This window comes from Bombus terrestris, chromosome 7 (assembly GCF_910591885.1).
Source record: "Bombus terrestris chromosome 7, iyBomTerr1.2, whole genome shotgun sequence".
NCBI classification, from domain to species: Eukaryota; Metazoa; Arthropoda; class Insecta; order Hymenoptera; family Apidae; genus Bombus; species Bombus terrestris.
In genome coordinates this window covers 3,196,968-3,217,824 of record NC_063275.1, presented here as the reverse complement: position 1 = coordinate 3,217,824, position 20,857 = coordinate 3,196,968, and the positions used below count along the sequence as shown (strand labels likewise).

The 20,857-nt window shown below is 28.6% G+C and overlaps 4 protein-coding genes across 7 annotated transcripts; 3 read left to right on the top strand and 1 right to left on the bottom strand.

Moving 5' to 3' along the window:
- The first annotated feature begins 724 nt into the window (after positions 1-724).
- On the top strand, positions 725-6,972 carry LOC100642997 (tyrosine-protein phosphatase non-receptor type 4). Of its 3 annotated transcripts, none has more exons than XM_012309893.3 (17): positions 725-1,323; positions 2,356-2,567; positions 2,642-2,770; positions 2,855-2,903; positions 2,985-3,152; positions 3,234-3,354; positions 3,434-3,521; positions 3,595-3,747; positions 3,824-4,056; positions 4,129-4,299; positions 4,376-4,553; positions 4,616-4,783; positions 4,883-5,058; positions 5,134-5,333; positions 5,435-5,778; positions 5,860-6,144; positions 6,238-6,972. In XM_012309893.3, the coding sequence occupies exons 2-17, from the start codon at positions 2,418-2,420 to the stop codon at positions 6,319-6,321; spliced, it is 2,697 nt and encodes an 898-aa protein (XP_012165283.1). In that variant the 5' UTR covers positions 725-1,323; positions 2,356-2,417; the 3' UTR covers positions 6,322-6,972. The 3 variants fall into 3 exon arrangements, with proteins under 3 accessions (XP_012165283.1, XP_048263701.1, XP_012165282.1); XM_048407744.1 differs by lacking the exon at positions 725-1,323 and adding an exon at positions 1,667-1,804 and having other exon boundaries at positions 2,855-2,897; XM_012309892.3 differs by lacking the exon at positions 725-1,323 and adding an exon at positions 1,667-1,804.
- Positions 6,973-11,073: 4,101 nt separating this feature from the next.
- On the bottom strand, positions 11,074-16,163 carry LOC100647560 (calpain-7). Of its 2 annotated transcripts, none has more exons than XM_003402570.4 (12): positions 15,691-16,163; positions 15,466-15,629; positions 15,140-15,359; positions 14,745-15,067; positions 14,538-14,670; positions 14,224-14,414; positions 13,903-14,130; positions 13,557-13,801; positions 13,265-13,473; positions 12,957-13,165; positions 12,656-12,885; positions 11,074-12,587 (listed from the first exon to the last, which is right to left on the bottom strand). In XM_003402570.4, the coding sequence occupies exons 1-12, from the start codon at positions 15,872-15,874 to the stop codon at positions 12,443-12,445; spliced, it is 2,481 nt and encodes an 826-aa protein (XP_003402618.1). In that variant the 5' UTR covers positions 15,875-16,163; the 3' UTR covers positions 11,074-12,442. The 2 variants fall into 2 exon arrangements, with proteins under 2 accessions (XP_003402618.1, XP_048263624.1); XM_048407667.1 differs by having other exon boundaries at positions 13,918-14,130.
- Positions 16,164-16,573: 410 nt separating this feature from the next.
- LOC100647681 (transcription initiation factor IIB) lies at positions 16,574-18,976 on the top strand. Its single transcript, XM_048407673.1, has 5 exons — positions 16,574-16,727; positions 17,204-17,314; positions 17,405-17,591; positions 17,656-18,126; positions 18,206-18,976. The coding sequence occupies exons 1-5, from the start codon at positions 16,711-16,713 to the stop codon at positions 18,365-18,367; spliced, it is 948 nt and encodes a 315-aa protein (XP_048263630.1). The 5' UTR covers positions 16,574-16,710; the 3' UTR covers positions 18,368-18,976.
- Positions 18,977-19,697: 721 nt separating this feature from the next.
- On the top strand, positions 19,698-20,832 carry LOC100642880 (exocyst complex component 4). Its single transcript, XM_003396263.3, has 4 exons — positions 19,698-20,069; positions 20,140-20,301; positions 20,385-20,554; positions 20,635-20,832. Exons 1-4 carry the CDS (start codon positions 20,013-20,015, stop codon positions 20,720-20,722), a joined length of 477 nt encoding a protein of 158 aa, XP_003396311.1. The 5' UTR covers positions 19,698-20,012; the 3' UTR covers positions 20,723-20,832.
- The last annotated feature ends 25 nt before the right edge of the window (positions 20,833-20,857 follow it).

The window sequence follows — 20,857 nt, the reverse complement described above, 5'->3', positions numbered from 1 at the left end:
GTGAAATCTTACTGTGAAAATCTTAAACAATGGTTTGTCAAATAATTTCATAATTTTTACTTTTTAGAATATTAACCAATTATTACCCTTGTTAAGGGTTTTGAATTTTTGTGTTCAATTTCGCTTTTATTTTAACGAATAAAAAAATTTTTTATTTAAAATTGATCTTCGTCTTAAAAAAATGTCAGCATAAAAATTTTTTACTAACAGATAGATATTGTTGAACTGAAAATGAATAAAAAAAGTGGGATATGATTAGGATTAAAGTATGTATTAAATACAGACTAAGAAAGAGGAAAAAGTATAGACTAATAAAACAATATAAAAGTACTTTAATATTGATTATTCCTATGTCCTGTAAAAGCATTAAAACATCTTTTCGTTAATTTTATCATACGCCATTTATGATCTATATCATGTATATAATAAATATACAGGGTGTCCCAGTACTAATGATATCACGTTGGTAACTAAGCAAATTTATACATACCAAACAAATTTTTTAATTCAATTTTCTCGAAAACAAATTCTTAAATGTACAGAATTTATTCTATATTTTCGTTTCAAATATATTTTTGAACTATTTTTTCTTTAGGTACAATCACTTTCACCTCACCTATACCATTAATATAGGGATACCTTATATATACCGATCATACTTGGAAAAACAACATTGAATAACGAATCGTAAGACTACTCACTGTATGGTTAATGTTAATACATGCACACATGTGTGCATTAAATACATATACATACACTGTTAAGTTTTGTATCAGGGCGTCAAACAATTTTACTGTAAATAAAACTTTCAATCTTTATAGTATATTATTATAAAAAATAATTATCTTGAAACAATGATATAATTATTTATGATCATATATATATTACATTCTGGTAATTTCTAAAAGAATTATGAGCATAATTCATTGACATTATTGCTCGTTCATGCCGATTTATTAGTGTTATCTTATATGTTGTTGAGTGAGTGAAAGACACAGAGTTTTTATACTATTTAATATGTTTTTTATCACATACTATGGCAAAACGATCCCGCGAATAATATCAACTGTTTTGCACATCGTTCGCCTTGATTAGAATTACATTTGCGCGTTAATATGTCGCTATAGAAAATAATGAAAAGAGTTGCAAGAAAGAAAAAGTTGTTTAAAAAATTTCGTCTCGACTGGGGCGAATTATATTTTTCTTAATGGTTCGTCGAATCTAATCTGCAAAAATATCAACGATCGTTGACCATTTTTCGTTTTGTTAAAAAAAAAAACACCTGTGAAAGCCTTATCAGAGGTAGTGCAACGGATCATGAATGTAAGTGGAGATTTTACATTGTTCGTTTAGTGTAATTGTGAGACAGTCACTTCGATGCATATAAATATCTATTTCATTCACCATATTCATGATACATATGTATTAATTAATGTATCAAACTTGCTGAGTAAATTTCTGTATCTTTTTAGAAACAATTTTTACTTCAAATATTTTGAATTTTTATATTTTATTTATAATATATAATATAATATTTATTTTGTATTTTAATATAATATATTAACCTAATGTATTATAAATTAATCTCTTAATATTTTATTTATAATATATAGAAAATAGTATTTTTATGAACTAACTTTTGTGAACATAAATTTATGCTTTATTGTCACAATGCAAATTGTTTAGAAATATATTTGAATATATTTTCCAGTTTTAGTTAATAGTGATGAATTGAATGCATTTTTATATGTTTTACTTGATTTAAAGAAAAAGGAATAATGCTCTAGTGACTACTTAATGAGAGGTTAGTGCTAGGAGGCACTTAGATGTATTTGTATTTAAAGAGTTTTACTTTGCTTCTTTTATGTAAACTATTTTCAGAATGCCTTGTTCTACATTATTTTGGCACCTAGTACATATGAACTTGCTTATGTAACTGACGTTAGATTACTGACTCTATGAATTTATTTTCAATGACATCTTCTGAATGTAATTATTTTCAATAGTGATATATGATTGATCAGTCTGTGACAATGCATAGAACTGGTTCATTCAATATGTTTATTTATTACAATTGACAACATAGTTGTTGCCATAACCTTACAGTTGCAGTAATCAAAGCAGTGTTTTTTAAGCTCTTTTTATGATATGTACTAACGCTTAAAAACATGAATAAACTTTTGCATAAACAAAAACATACTTATTGCTTTTTATAATTGACAATTGGCTCATTGAATTATTAGACAGTTAGAATTAGATTTATGTTTGTTTGATTTACTTATATATAACAATTTTCTTTAGCTATTTATATTTGCAATTAATATATTTTGAATAATTTTCTAACTCTTCATTTAGGTGGTCAGCATAGCAGAGAGGTGGTGTCGGGAAGGTGGTTGACACGCCTTCGTATCTTTGAAATGATTGAAAGTGTATCACGTAGAGCGTTGAGTGGCTCCAGTGGGAGCTACCACGTTCGTGGTGCTGAACTAGCAAGGAATCGTAGATTGAAATCTCTTTCTGCTACTGTTGTCTTCCTTGATGACACACAACACACATTTCAACTAGATGTGAGTTTATATAGTGATTCTAAATAGTATTTCTTGTGTTGCATTTATGATATGAATATTTCAAAATGTTTTAGAAAAGAGCAAAAGGTCAAACATTATTAGATTTAGTATTCCAACATTTAGAACTTGTTGAAAAAGATTATTTTGGTTTGCAATATGCTGAAAATGGAGCCACAACATGTACATATTCACCAGATGTAATGGTAAACTTTTCTATTCAATTTATTAAAATCTATTTACAAAATTTATATTAATTGAATAGCGTTATAATTGAATTTGTGTTTTAGAGATGGTTAGATCCTAGTAAACCAGTGAAGAAGCAGATAAGAAGTAAGGGTAAAGATCGTATTCAGATGCTTGTTCACACTACTAAATACAAAAAGATGAAAGATAATTTAACATAATGTATTGTTTTAGGTGGGCAATTCTATTTCAAAGTGAAATTTTATGTCTCTGATCCCAGTAAACTACAAGAAGAATATACTAGATATCAGTTTTATTTACAAATTAGGAGAGATATTCTTCAAGGAAAACTTCAATTATCGCCAAGTACAGCATGCCTTATTGCTAGTTATACTGTTCAATGTATGTATTAGATACATTGTAACATCTGTTTCGTTGTAAAATTTATTCATAATACATTATTATATTTTTATGTAATTATAGCTGAGTTGGGTGACTATCATCCTGAAGAACATGGACCAGGATATCTTTCTAGATTGCAATTAATACCAGGTCAAACTGAAGAAATGGAAAAGAAAATAGCTGAGCTGCATAAACTTCATAAGTATGTTGAAGTTATATATATATAATATTAATAACCCAAAGTTTATAAAACTTTATAGAATATTTATACTATTTTACAGAGGTCAATTACCAGCAGATGCAGAATTCAATTTTCTAGACCATGCAAAAAGGCTAGACATGTATGGAGTAGAATTACATAAAGCTAGGGTATGTACTTATCCTATAACCTCCGTTGTAGATTTTCAAAACACGCACTTTTTTAATTTAAATATTTTTTTAGGATTCAACAAATAAAGAAATACAATTAGGTGTAACATCTATAGGTTTAGTAGTGTTTCAAAATGGAATAAAAATTAACGTGTTCTCATGGTCAAAAATAGTTAAAATATCATTTAAGCGGAAACAATTTTTCATTCAACTGAGAAGGGAACAGGTTCGTTAAACATCCAGTTCACAATTTAGAAGCCAATTTACATATTGTTATATTATACAAACTAATTTTATTACAGTCAGAGAACTATGATACTCTCCTTGGCTTCAACATGCAAACATATCGGAGTTCGAAAAATTTATGGAAAGCGTGTGTAGAGCACCATACATTTTTCCGACTTCACAGTCCTAAAACGAGGCCAAGGCGGTTTCCACTTACTTTAAGCAGTAGGTTTACATATTCAGGACGTACAGAATTTCAAACAGTTGAGGATGGGAAGCATAGAGCAAGAGTAGAAAGAACGTTTATACGGTAACGTTAATTTATTCAATATTAGTAACATAATATTAGTTCAATATTAACTTAATGATTTAAATTATTTAGATCTCCAAGTAAAAGATTAGTACATGGAGTAACATCAGCTCCAATTATCGAAGAGAAAGGAAAATTATCTATGCCCCCTGGAAGACCGCCTAGACCATATGATAATAAAGTTCAGTCTCTTGGTGCTCGTGAACCTCGTCGAGCATGGGGTGAAGGAAATCCTAGTGATGAGTTCGTTGAAGCTTATATGTAATATTTGTAACTTTTTTATATTTATATTAATTTTTGTTCTTTTCATGTATCATAGTGAAGGTGGTTTTTTGTCCCTCCGTGAAGAAATAACGAGCTCGCATACACAAGGCAATGCATTTTCGCCTGTATTAGGTTCTAGAGTTTTAAGTTATGCTGATGATGATACAACTGCTGAAAGGAACATTTATGATCTTCCTGATTATAGTGAACCTACAAGTTCGCCTGCTCCTCAGGTATTTATTAATATTTTAATAAACAGTTTTTATGTGCACAAAATAAATATGAGTATTTGTAGATAGTAGAAGATGGATTAGTTACAATATCTCTGACACCAGATGAACAAGGTCGGTTTGGATTTAATGTGAAAGGTGGTTTAGATCTTGATATGCCTATTTTAGTATCGAGGGTAGCTCCAAATACTCCTGCTGATCGCTGTTACCCGAAGTTAAACGAAGGGGATCAGGTTAGTTGTTATGTCTTAATGAAATTAAATTGAACTTATTTTCAAGTTATCTAGATTAACTTTTGCAAACTATTTATTACGAATATATTGAATAAATAGGTAGTGTATATAAATAGAATCGATGTCAGTGGATTGTTACATGAACATGTAGTAAATCTAATTCGTCAATCTCGTGATTCGGGCTCTGGTGAACTGACCTTAACTGTTCGACCGAATGCTTTATATAATGCACTAGCTGGTACTGATGAAACATCTGAAGAAGAACCTCCATATAGGTATTACAGATAATAAAACTAAATTTGTTATACTAAAGCAATGATTAATGTTTATTTTTATGTTGAAATAATCAGGTACGTTCCGGATGCACCTCATGCAGCTATTGGATCAGACGCATTAGCACAGTCGATGTTGCTTCTTGCTGATGGTCTTGCGAGCGGTGCTTTAATCGCGCAGTATGAACAGCTATATAGAAAGAATCCTGAACTTACATCTCTTGAATCAAAAAAACCTGAAAATCAGAGTAAAAATCGTTATCGAGATATTTCACCTTGTAAGCATAAAGAGAAATACAAGAATTTATATCAGTACCTTAGTACTATATTAATACGATTCGAAACATGTGCTTCACAAAATAAATTATAATTTGTGTAGATGATGTTACTCGAGTGATACTTATGGGCTCTGCAAGTGGAGATTATATCAATGCTAACTATGTAAATATGGAAATACCAGGATCTGGTATTATCAACAGATATATAGCTACTCAAGGACCTTTGTCTTCGACTGTCGCTGATTTTTGGCAGATGGTTCTCGAAGCGGGCAGTACCCTTGTTGTAATGCTCACAACTTTGGTTGAACGTGGCCGAGCAAAATGCCATCAATACTGGCCTGCGCTCAATGAAACTCTTACGTTACGAAATCTCACTCTCACGTCTACAGCTGAAAATGTTGAAGATACTTTTATATTTAGAGAATTCATACTCCGTGATATTAATGTAAGAAAATAAAGTAACATTTATAATTTATATTATTATAAATATATTAGAAAAATTCTAAGTAATTTCTGTGCATTTTAGACCGGAGAAGAAAGAGATATAACACACATGCAATATTGTAGTTGGCCAGATCATGGAGTTCCTAGCGATTGGAGACAATTCACAACGTTTACTGAAAAAGTGCGAGCAGCTCGAACGGGAATAGTGGAACCCGCAGTCGTTCATTGTTCTGCAGGAATTGGTAGAACAGGTGTCTTAGTCTTAATGGAAACAGCACTGTGTCTTATCGAAGCAAATCAACCGGTGTATCCATTAGACATCGTACGATCTATGAGAGATCAAAGAGCAATGATGATACAAAATGCTGTAAGTTAAAATTTACAAGTTAAGTTATTAAATTGAAATTTATATATAAGAAAAATTATCTTTTATATTAATGAAAAAAATATATTTTTCTAGAGTCAATATAGATTCGTATGTGAGGCGGTCCATAAAGCTTACAGTGAAGGAATAGCTAAACCACTTCCTGAATTCAGTAGGTGAAAACAACACAAATTTGGAATGCATTGTAATTATCATTCTTCTTACATTTTATCGAAATATCACATCACTAGAAGATAATTTTATACTCTGACAATAATATACACATATATTATTCATTAATAGGAGAGATATACACTGTTTCAAATAAGTATTTTTTATCCGTTATGAATATATTTTTTATCTAGAAATTTAATTACTCGAAAGATATAACTTTTCACGCCTTAGAGCTTACCCCCCCCTTTTAATTTATGTACCAATATTTTGTAAATAATGAAATTTCGATAAAATTAAGTTCACTGAATTATGTTTAAGCTAAAGTATAAATTTCGAAGCATTATTTGGAATAATTGTCCATTATAGCTTACCTCACCTCTGTCATTATTATTGCTACTACCAATCTTTATTTCTATATGTTAACACTAAACCTACCGACACTTCATGTATACCTATTCCTACCGTGTGCGGTCAAAATGACCGCTGATTAATATGTTGACTGCCACGACACTCGTATTCGGGTATCAGCAAAGTTTTTGATCAGGCCGCGTAACCAATATTCGAGTGTCGCTTGTTTGACTACTTGCGAAAGATCGTCATAGATATTTGAAAAGATATTCCATAATAATAAAACTGTTGAATTGTTATAAAAGTAATGCGAAAATGGTTTATTAAAAAAATTATTTAGAATGTAAAACTTTAAAGCATTTTATACATAGCTGAGGTTGGTCGGGACAATTCGGACAATAAGTTGTTGTTTTCTTCAAATTCTTTTGTGCCTTTGTTCGATCCATTCGACGTCTTTTATTTGCATAACATAGTTTGCATGCGCGTCTAATGTTTCTTCCAGAATCATTTTTCCGAACGGCAATATTATGCTGACTCCGCCGAAGACAAGGATTTTTTGTATTTTCAGACAATCCTAATAATTTTGCAACTAATGATTATCTAAATATTCTAATATTTATATCCATCCTTGTTGTAATTTTGTAAACCGTCAAAGCGTTTACAACAGAAATTCCCAGGAGTTGAATACTAAGTTTTCTGTACCATTTGATTCCTTTTCTAATTGTGATGGCATAAGAAACCATTTAGTCAGAATAATTTATACCACACTTTCCTTCGTTATATTCAACAACAGCTAGTGGTTTTAATGTTGCGAACAAATGAAATGAGTGATCATTCTTGAGACCACCACTTGAGCGACTCGCATTACTAAAATATTGATGGGAGCACCTAGCAAAGAACGCTTGGTACTGCTGCACGCGTGGCCTGACGAAGATTTCTTTGAAAACACGCGTGGCAGTCAACGTGTTAAAGAAGTAATAGTTTTCATGATTTAACTTAGATAATGGTTAATTTATAATTCAATGTATATAAAATGATGAACTTTCATAAAATTTCATTTCAAACATCAAAATTTACTTTTGTTTAATTTCAATTATGGACTTAAATAGAATTACACTTTTATTTATATAGAGATATATCTTATTCAACTCCGCTGCATTTTTTACAAATTATCTTATTATCAAATATACATTTACCGCATAAATATTTCCCGTATTTTAAACAAATTTTCGTAATTTTGTAACCTTTACAATTTTTTACTTGACAAGCTTTTTGTAGTAATGAATCTGAACTTGTTGATAGTTTTATTGCATGGATTTTTCCCGCGATTCTTTATATAAAAGTAATGTATGCACCAGGTTTATAACAATTTTGTGAATTCTCGTTAAATTGGCCCCATACTGTAGATACCATTGCAAATTTATTGGTTTGTAAACTCATTGGCTTCTTTCGCTCTTCTTATCAAATCATATAAACTTCATAATTTCAGCAAAGTCATTCCTGCTCATTGTTTTTGAAAAAACTGCAGATCTCCAAATTTTATTCCACAAATATGAGACATCCAAATTTTTTGCCTGATATGCACCTAGTTTTGTTGCATCTAGCTTCCTCTTAGTCCTCAATAATCTAAATGCTTCTTCTTCCATACATTTTATTATATGATCCCTTATACGGTGATCAATGATAAGATAAAATGCCATCTTTACTTGTCCTTTCATTATATGTCGTTTAGCATATCCCTAAAAATATTATAAACTGATGTCCTGCTAGGTTTGGGACTTGCATCTATTTCTTTCCTTTTTGCCATTATGTAAACGTTTATTTATAATATTCAACTCTGATTTAGTTGTAAATAGCTTTTCATGTGTTTCCATACCATTTTCAGTTGCTGAAGTTTCTTGTTTATCGCACGCTGAACAGTCTTCTTCTATGTCCGTTATTTTTTTATAATTTCTTTTTTGAAGTCTTGACATTTCTAGGGTAAATATTCATCACAGAATAATACCATATACAGAATACACAATTATTGTCAAATTTGATATGCTTTACTTTTCCTTTTATAACAACTTTACACAAGACACTCTGAGATACTTTCTGTCTGAGTTTTAGAGATAACAAGTTTAGATCTTGATTAATTGGTTAACAAACTGAGATGTATTCTAGTCGAAAGGACAATAGCAAGTAAGAATATGGTTTGTGACGGCGATATTTATATGAAAATATTGATGAGTATTGACCGTTCTTCACAAGCAATACGTTCTCCACGAGCAATAACCCTAAGAAACTTCTCGACTTTTAAAATGTCTGTAACAATGGACTGTAAAAGATACTAAATTTTGTGGCGGTTTCTTAGGATTATTATGAGCCTGAGTTGATATGTCTTGACAGCTGGTGTCCATCTTGATCGACGGATGGATTATGTTTTATGGCAAGATTATGGGTATAACAGCTGTTATTATTTGTTATTTCTGATTTTGTTTGTCATCTGACCTTGAAATACCCTTTTCTTTGTACTGATTGCATTTATTTTTAGAATAACTAAAATACTTTGTCGAGCGGTCAAAATGACCACTCATGGTAGGGAAGGCAAAGTACAAATTTTTCTCAGAAAATAAAAGAGCAAACTAAAAGTAAATACCGAAAAATATATTGTATGCATGTTTTAGAAAAAGTCAGAAATTATGAAACCATATAATAAAGTTTAAATATGGTTAAATTTGTGTAGAAGTTCGAGGGCGGTCAATTTGATCGCCGCTGGTAGGTTTAGTGTTAAATAAAGGCGAAGGTATGGAAAGTTAAATTTCAAATAATACTGCTAATATATTACGAAAACTACGAAAATGAAGTTCTTTCGTTACACACGATTAATATCTTGTTTAATTTTATAGACTTAAATTTTTTTAATTATTGCTCATATAGTAAACTAATAGCAGAGATATCTTTATAAAATAAAATTAACATAACGAATTAAAGTCTATAAATGTTATCGGTATATTAGCAGAAAATTTAGAAATACATGGGGTGCCAATATAAAAAAATTGCGTTGAAGAAAACCATAATTCATTAAAAATATTGAGAAATATCGAATGTATAATCAATTCCAGTGAGCTACAGAATGTGATTGCATAAAGTAAAGCTGCAAAGCAATTTACAAATCATTGAATATTTTGAACAATTTTCTGATAAGAAAACGTGCAGATACTACTATTTATTTATTTTATTATACTGAAAATAATAACGTATTTAAATTGACAAAAATATGTTGGCTTCTGGCAATTTATCATTACTTTAATCATTAATTAGAAATATTTATTTTATAACGATTAACTTCTAATGCCATTTATATCATGTATAGTCTAGTTTGTATTTAAAAGAATAGCGCATGCTACTTGAAGTATAAAAATCCATTTGCTCGTCTTACGAATATGAGAAATATGTAAATTCAAATTTGTACGATAAAAAAATACAATAATATCCTAATGTTAAGTAAGCTTATTTTAAAATATAATTGAGAACTACAGAAAGTTTAATGTTCTCGCTTTAGCAGCTAATTTAATATAATTAGATATGAAACAAAAGATAAATCAAACAAAGTAATATATAATATACTGAAAAATATTTCGTCCCAAATATAATCTCATCCAGAACTTTCAATACTCTTTAAATTTTCTAATAATACTAACAAAAACGTACTATTTTTTATAACCGTATCATGTGTTCTACTTTCCGCCCATTTTTATAACGTTAAAATACTTTTATGTTTTATATATATATATATATATATATATATATATATATATATATATATATATAACGTACATTAATGAAATTATTTTTTATGCACAAAAGCATGACCTTTAACTGACCTAAGTAAAACTATGTAATAAACTATAAGTTAATAATTAATTGTATGTACAATCATAAAGCAGTATATGCACAAAAAGAACAAGGTCATAAAAATTAAGTAAAAGGTTCTATTTACATTATATATTATATAATGTTGTATATTCGGTATAAAATATTTGTACAGATACAAAATAGATTGAACTTAATGATGCAAAGCATTCATTGTTTATGTGTACAGAAAAACATTATACATATTAAGAACAGATTACCATAATATGTACATTATAATCATTTGCTGTATTTTTTTTTTTTTTTTTTTTTTTTTTTTTGTTCATTTTGTTGATGTAACTTTCTCCAAAATTACCTGTGATTAGGATTGAGCACTGGTTGTAATTGAAGTGTATGTTCTCATTTTTTTAATTTATACAATAGGCTAATTAAATGAGGCTATTAATTAGCATAAAACATAATATTGCTTTATACGCAAAGATGGCTTGCAAAGAATCGTACTTTGATTAAGAATTGGGTGAATCTGTTACGAATATGATAATAGTAAACACAGCATTGAAACCATAATATCATTTTAATATTTTCGAATTAATAATAATGATTATCTGTATTATTGACAATAGTGCCTTGTATATGTGTATCTAAATCATACTTATAAAGCAGGAATGGCTATTATTAATGATTATTATATTACAACAGCTTCACTCGATAAATTTTCATATTAATTCCATTTTAAATTAGTAATATTACTGTTTCTTTGTAACGTGTATATTTCTTTGTATAATTGTTCATAATTTTTTTATAATTTATCTGTCGTTAATTATGTAAATATATTTTCGTTTTAATCAACTTCTGTTTCATAAATCATGACTTCATATAAATTGCTAATTATTTATTTTGTAGTTATCATTATGTTAATAAAATAATACTACAATTAATGGTAATTATAAGCTGTTCATACAGGTGTTAAAGTGCTATATGATTTTGACTGCAATTTAAGTCAATATAAAAAATAAAATACAAACATTAAACGTAAATTAATTGAACAGCATTTTTGTTATTAAGTTACAGTATCTTTATACTATCAAATATTACTGTATTTGGAAAAATAGAGAAACATGTAAGATAATATAGAAAAATTGGAGTAAACTGTAAGCTATATTGAAAAAGTTTAGAAATAATATTTTAGAATTAATTTTTACTAGATAGATAAAAAATACGAATACAAAAAATCCTGATGCGTTTCTTTGTGTTATATGTAACACAAAGTTATATGTATTGTGCTGATATGTAGATGAAACATCAACATACTTCGTATAAAAATAATTATTGTATGTATAAATGCATTTTCATTGAATACTTTACATAAATGCTGTTTAGTATTCACTTGATTTATTGATTAAAAAGTAATACTTCCTAGTATTTATATAAGAACAGTACAAAGAATATTAAGTAGCTAATTAAAGTGTTTGGGAGTTATATGCGTCGAAATTTATCTACGTACGTGCCAAATCATAACACATCAAACAAATATTAATTATGGATAAAGTGCCACAAATTTTCATAATTCAGTCAGTAGTTGTCTAGTCTGATTACTAATTTGTATTTTTAAAATATAAAATAAAAACATTTTGTAATTCATCATCTAATGATTGACTCACTATCCTCGACGCAATTTCTTTATCTTACATTTTGTCGACAGCATTTTGTTTTGTTAACATTAATTTTAGCATTAATGATCTTTGTACAATATGCAATAATCATAAGAATATTCATCAACGATTTTATAACAGCAAATATAAATATTTTATATTCCTCTTTTATATATTACAATTAAATTAACACCTATGTATTATGTTTAATAATTGTACAATATATTATTAAAATCCTCCTTTATATAGAGCTTATATAGACGATAATTTCGTTACTGAATATGTTGAAGTTGTAATTTGCAAAACGATTTACAAATTAAAAAGAAATGTCCTTCTTGTCCAGGGATATATGTCGATGGAATAATGTGATATGTACCTGCTGGTGCATCCTCTAATTCCAGGTAAACAAATCCTGATCTACATTAAATTAAATTATTAATAAATACTCTATACAATTATATAAAATGTATTGCTTTATATAATACCTGAATGGGCCAGAGTTTTTTACTTTGAATGCGGTAGGTGCGTCTGAATCATTTAATACAACTGTTAAAATATCAAATCCTATTTGATATTGTTTAGGTCCCTTCAGTATAATCAGCAAATAGTTATTATTACTTGAACTTTCCAAGATTAACTGGTATTGTGGATTATTCTGGTATGTTGGATGATTGCTACATCCACCAGCTGTAATATCTTTCCATTGACCAGTAAGCTATAAACAAATCATTATTATTATAGTATTAACTTTTAAGTGTATTTATACAAAAAATAAGAAAGATATACCTCTTTTTCATATTTATAAAAATTTGGTATTTTCCTTAATGAGAATTCGCAAGATCCGTAGGCGCGTAAAGTGTAATATATTGTATTTGTTTTTTCATACTGCGATATGACTAGAGTATATCGAGTATCACTTTGAGGATCTAGTTTTATTTTACAAAGATAGTGTGGGCTGTTTATTCTTACCCCATCGATATATGGCGGTGGCTCATCTATACAATTTTAACAAAAATTTATGATTAATATATAGTTACAACATTTATAATTAAATTTGATACAAACGGAATAAAACCATAAATTATTTTGCTCACGAGGATAATATACTCTTTTTCCATCATTTCGATAAACTAATACTGTGATATATTCTTGATTTTGCCTAAAATCTGCTATGTCTGTAATGTGTCTGGTAAGAAGAATCCATATAGCTCCATTAACGTGGTTTTTCACTTCTAGTAAAAATTGAGGATTATCACCGATATTATATGCATCTTTCACTGGTCCTATTCCTGAGTTCCACATTCTACAACATATTTTCATAAAAAAGTTCTGCAACCATTTTTAATTATTTAAACAATATTATTTATAAAACCACTAATAACTTACTGATGAATGCAATAAGTGTAATTAAATAAACCTGGATTCCAGTTTAAATAAAAGACATCAAAAAATCGGCATATGCTAAAATAATCAATCCAGAAAACTCCGTTATCAAATTGGGACGCAGAATCTGGATCATAATTTAGTGCTTTCTTTAGTTCACTTGTCCAATGTACTCTATCAAGTTCAGAATAATTTCCTTTCCATCGTAAATGTGACCAAGGATTTTTAAGTTGTAATAATCTTTCATCCTATACAAATATATCTATGGTTATAAACTATACTAACCATAAACTTATTTTTAAAATATGCTTTAATAATAAAAAATAATAAAAAGAGTAGTCAATTATACATTTATTCTTCTAACATCGAGAACAGCATAAGCGTGGGTTGGTACAAGACCCGTTCTATCAGCTTCCAAATCAGATAATTCTCCAGTAGCAACTGTTACTAATACATCTCCTTTGTGCAAACGTGTTAATAATACATTAAATAAATTGTCTTCATTAAAATCTGGTTCGCCAGGCCTTATAGCCCATCTCTCTGGTATCCAGCCAGTTAAAGCATGTAAATCTATATTCTGAACAATAATATTTCATTATTAAAAAAATAATTTATATTCTATGATTGTTATCTTTGTAGCAGAATTATATGTATATTGAAATAAACTTACACTATTTGATCCAGGAAAATCATAACCACCCATTACTTTCATATATGCCTTCTCGAGCAACGAAATCCATAGCTCACCATGATTGCTAGAGTAGGAACAAAGTAATTGGTTGTATCGGCTTACAGGCAATAAGTCATCTATTATAACTTTGCGTGACACACCGTTAATGTGTAGTTTCACCATGTATTTTCCTAATACAAAATACTCCCAATTTAATTTTCATTGAGATAATATTCTAGGAGAATTACAGACCACTGACCCTTGATGTTAAAAAAAAAATTTCATGATTTGTGCAGTAATACATAAGTTCTTACCAAATGGATTATATATTGGTTCTTTATTTCTATTTTTTGGATAAATAATGGAGGTGATAAGTCTGCGTCCAAATCTTTTTTCATACTGAGCACTAACTGCAAGAGAAGCAACAAAGGAACAATCAGAAACAACCTACAATTGAAATTTAATTATACTTTAGTATGAAAAAATCATTAATTTAGAAATTAGCTTTATTTTTTACTAACTGTCTGTTTTATACTGTAGTAATCAACATGAGATGTTTTAAGCATTTTTGGGTCAGAGAATAATTCTTCTGGCCGGCACCATTTTGCAAAATCAAACTTTTGTTTTGGTGCTAATGCTAATAAACCATCTTCATCAGTAAATGGAATAGCATACTGAAACTTCTCTGTAAGATCAGTAATCATGAAAGGTACAAATTTATGATCATTGATATGAGAACTATGAAGCAAAACACGTTTCTCTTCCTCTGTGTAATTAGTACTACCACCACTCACTTTCAAATGTGCACTACTTTCTTGAAGAAGTGATGGTCGAGATGGTTTCCCTAAACATAAATAAAAAGTGAAATTGAGCAGAAAGTATTTCTCATTACAGTAACGTGACAAGAGAAAAGTACCAGTGTTATTAGAGCTTGTAGCAGTTGTTGTTGTAGTTGTATATGATGTTTTGTCTATATCCTCATCCAGACTTGTTTCGGGTACAGGAGGTAATTTAGAAAGGGTTTTAAGAATATCATTACTATTTACTGTTTTTAAACCTTTTAAAGATTCTGCCCTATCAAGTGCAAGCTTTATAAGAGCTGTTAATTTAGCCTTTGCCTCTATATCGGTAATTTTCTGTAATTATAACAATATTATTATTATTCATAAGTTTAAGAATCAACAGAATTATTAAAATATTTTTAATAGAATTGGAAAGTTTGACAATTAAAATTTTATGTACCATGCTAAGTCCTAATTCAGCAGCGTCTGTATATAATTTCACAGCGATATCTTTTAAACCAGCTTCATCCGCATCTTGTGCTTGGTTCATAAGAAACTTACATTTTTGTAACTTAGATTGATCGGTAGTTTGTGCCTTATGATGTTTCTGTTCTTCTTCACTAACTGTAATATATTATTTTTTATTTTTGAAAACATATATCATGAATTAATTTGAAATACTCACTAAGATTATGTATAATTGATACCCTCTCCTGATATTCAGAAACTTTTTGATCATATACAGGATCTTGCAATTCTACAAGAAACTTTATAGCTACATTATAATAATATAAAGCTTGTCTGTATTGACACTGACTATCAAATTGTACTGCCTTCCTCGCTGCATTTTGTGCATCTTCCAATGTCATTTTCGATAATTTTTTTATAGTTATTATGTCAATTACTATATAATTTTATATAATATATTATATAATAAATCTTTATATAATAAATTTGTAATAAATTTGTTTGTATGTAATATTCATTTCTTCATCCAGTTTTTAATTATTATTAAATATCATATTAATTGTATTTTATTTACTTAATATGTTAAATATATATCTTCCCTGTGCATTATTAATAATTGTGTATATAGATTTCTTTAAATTAAGTAGAACTAGGAAACAATTTCAAATTTGTCAAAATGATTTCACAACCATTATTTTCATTTTTAAGGCCAACATTATAGGTTAGATGTTATTACATTGAAGTAAGTTGTTTAATTAGTCATTCATTAACACTAGTGCACGGTCGTATGCACAGGTATGAGAACCTCAATGGAAGGGGGTAAGGCCGTGAATAAGATTACGGTGATAAAATTCTTACGGATCAAAAAATGTTTCTCAAGTAAAGCATTTCAATCAATTTCTGTAATATGCAACACGACCGTATCTGTAACTGAACTTTACTTCATTATATAAATTTATATTTATTTAAATAACATTCTTCTGTACTACATGAAATACTATATGTTTATCTTAAATAAATCGAAAAAGGTTATGAAAAACAGTTTAAGTTACATCGTTTACCTTCAGTGGTAAAAATGGCAAAGATGGCGTTAAATGTAAAAGTCTACAATAGTTTGTATTGAATACTGAGCTTTATATCTAATTCATATAGCTTGATACGCATGTGTGAATACCGCAGGTGCATTAAGTATCTGCATTAACTTAGGCGGTATAGTGGAAAAACACGAATCCAAAATATGGCAAGTTCGTCAAGGTAAATTTTGAGAAAATTTTGTCTTTACGATTGATATCAATAGCAATTATTACAGAATTTTGTTATATCGATTATTATTATTTACGATCAAACTTAGTCACTTTAGAAATACCATAATGTTATAGACTATGGTTATGTGATCTGACAGAAACATCGTTTGTTTATTCTTGACGTGTTTTTGATAACAGATCATTCTATCAACTTTATATTTTCATTTTAGTTTCTTTTTTAAATAAGTATCTTAACCTTCAATTGTTTATTAGCAATTGTATATAAGTATATATTAAATGAAAATGAAATACATTATTTTTTAGAAACTTTTTTTAACATAAGCAACTGTAAATGAACATTAAATTGCTGACGTATTATTAACATGATAACTAATCTTTCTTAGCATAATACTAATTGATATATTTACATGTAAGTGCATGTATACATTAATATGTGGTACACATTTTCTTAGTTCTTTTTTGCAGACATGAAACAAACAAAGTTTGTTGTTATGCACATCCAGATGCTTCTCTTATCGAAGACTATAGAGCTGGAGATCAAATTTGCTCAGAATGTGGACTAGTTGTAGGAGATAGGTAAATATATCTATGCAATTTGAGAATGATATATACATAAAATAAAATTGAGCTTATTTTCCTTTTCTCTTACTCTTTCTTTTCAAATAGGGTAATAGATGTTGGTTCAGAATGGAGAACATTCAGCAATGAAAAAGCTGGAGTCGATCCATCACGTGTTGGTGGCCCAGAAAATCCACTTCTTAATGGTTCAGATCTATCCACTATGATTGGCCCTGGAACTGGTGCTGCGTCGTTTGATGCTTTTGGTGCTTCAAAATATCAAAACAGACGTACAGTAAGTACCATTATATTATTCTATTATGAGTTTCCTTGTTAATTAATAAATTATGTCATTTCAGATGAGCAGTTCTGACAGAGCATTGATTAATGCATTTCGTGAAATTAATGGAATGGCTGATCGTATTAATTTGCCTAAGACTATTGTCGATAGAGCAAATAATTTATTTAAACAAGTACATGATGGTAAAAACTTGAAAGGTCGTGCAAATGATGCTATTGCCTCAGCTTGTTTATACATTGCCTGCAGACAGGAAGGTGTACCACGTACTTTTAAAGAAATTTGTGCAGTTAGCAAAATCAGCAAAAAAGAAATAGGAAGATGTTTCAAATTGATATTGAAAGCACTTGAAACTAGCGTTGATCTGATCACAACAGGAGATTTTATGTCTAGGTTTTGTTCTAATCTTGGACTCCCTAATATGGTACAAAGGGCTGCCACACATATCGCGAGAAAAGCAGTGGAGATTGATATTGTACCTGGAAGATCACCGATTTCGGTGGCAGCAGCTGCAATCTATATGGCTTCACAAGTATGTATTTATTGGGATTAAAAGAAGTATTCTTTTATGTTATATTCTTATAACTTTTACACATTCTTTGATTATTCAGGCGTCAGAAGATAAACGATCACAAAAAGAAATTGGTGACATTGCTGGTGTAGCCGATGTCACGATCAGACAGTCTTATAAGCTAATGTATCCTCATGCAGGAAAGCTATTTCCAGAAGATTTCAGATTCGCAACTCCTATTGATCAATTACCACAAATGTAAATTTAACGCGAAGTTTTATATTTCTATATATATTTTATCATGTTGAAACAATAGTTACGTATTTTAAATAACCATTTCTAAATAATTTAACCCTTATTTACAGTATACATTCCTTGATAATCTATAAATTTTGGTATTACACTGGTATTATCTAATTTGTTACATTTCTTGTCTTTTCTGTTGTACTTGATTCCTACTGTGTTGTGTAAATTTGCAACAATAGTATTTTAATAATTTGTCTGGTGTGAATAAAATAAAACGTTTATGCTTTAATTGGTGCGTTTCAACATGTTAAAATTGAAAAGGTCGATAAATTTTGTTGTAAATTTTATGTTTGATACCAAAAAATATATTGAGTTTTCAAGCTTTGTACAAGCAGATTTACAAATTAAGTTTACATTAAACATCTTTACATTGATATTTTGTTTAAAACGCTGCTGCACAATAATCTTTTTTTTTATTTTTATGTTTGCAATAAGGAAATAACGGAAACCAATTAATAAAATACAATAAATCACTTGAAAGTACCATGCTATATAATTATACGATAAATTCTGTGATACTTTTACTAAATAATGTAAGTCAAAAATTTGCAACTAGCGAAGCTAACTAAAGTCGAAAGACAATAGCCTTTTCTCACTGTAAACGTGTATATACATATTTTATTTTTGGCTCAAAATTTATACAAAATATATAAGAACATTCACACAGAAAATTTCACTGTTCAAATTAAAACATCACAATTTTATAATATTTGTTTCCTAAAGTTTCATTAATATTTTGTAATCTACATATTACATATTTATCGAAGTAATAATCTATATAATTCAATATTGATATTACATATATTATATATACTTTTTAGAAAATGATATCAAAACATTTTTAATATTGACTATATTTGTTCATCTTTATATTTGATAATCAAAAATCAATTATGTTCTATCTTTTAAGATATTTAGAGATATATGCAATATCACAAAAATTTTTATTGTATTACATAGTAAATGAAATATGTGCATTAGATATCTTAATTTGTATGTTAAGTTATGTAATAAAGAGAATTGTTATCATTAGGCTGCTGATTTTTATGTAATTTTCATTTTCACATTCATTACACAGAAATTTGTTTCATCTACTAAAAATTATAGGAAGTACTCTGCTTTCAATATTTTATATATTTTTGTCTACTATATGCAATCTATGGATTTTTGCACTCTTAAATTTATTATAAATGCTTAAAAATCTGCAGTCTAATTATCATTATTAAAACAAATTGTTTTATTAATACCTATTTATATATAATCCAAGTATGACTTAAAAATGTGTAAGTATATATCTGTGTATTATCAGAAATGTGTTTGTCAGCTATCATGTGACCTACTGTCACTCTCAAAACTTCTATTTTTACTGTATAGTAAAATGCGTAATAATTAATTTTGTAATTTTATTATACATAACCTTGATAAACATCTTAGCAAAAATGATATTTAAAGTATTGTAAATTTATACAACGCAGTGTAACATAACATAACCTATATACTGTTTAAATTTGTTATAAATTTCAGTTCTATGATAGAAGAAGATTTAATTAGAAAATTTGACATTACATTTTTCATCTTTATTAGTAAAAAAATAAGAAAATATGAATTCAATGCCTCCCACTAAACCTCCGAGAGGTATCAAACCAACCAAAGAAACGGTAAAAATCCCAGCTTTCTTTCATTCTTTACTTAATAGTTGTTTAATTTTTAATCGTACATCTTTTGCAGAGTGGTTTATTGATCTCTGTAATTAGAGCTTTGTCAGCAAGTGAAACTAATGAACAACGAGAGATAGAAAAAGCCAAGCTTGAAAAAGAATACAAGAAGAGTGATCAGAGGCTTGACGAATTGGTATCATTACATGATCAGGACCTTACAGAAGTTATGCAAGTAAATATAAGTTAATATATAATTTAATAATAATGATTATACATACATGTTGTTAATAACATTTTCATTATTTCTTACTATAGATATTCAGTGCTTTATCAGAGAAGGTAACAGTATCTCGAGAAAAGATTCATGCAGTTAAAGAAAATTTGAATGCTTGCAAACAATTATTAAGGTGTAAACGAGAGGAACTGTTAAACCTATGGCTTGAGGGAATTGAACACAAACATGTACTGCATCTCTTAAAGGATGTGTAAGTTATTCAGATTTTTATAAAGAATAGAAGAGAGAATATAGTTTCTGAGCTTGATTCATGTTTTTTCAAATTTTTAGGACTCCTGATTCTTGCACCAGAATGTTACCTTTACCAGAATTAGATACGTTATCGGCATCTACATCGTATAATACAGCATCGGACTGATAGTCATTAGATCTGTTTGTAATTAGTTATAATTTAATCACTTTCTGTTTATAAGAATGAACAAAATATGAAATTTAGTAAATGAATACATGGATTTGCACTATTGAAAATTGTAGTATTCATTCATCTATTATA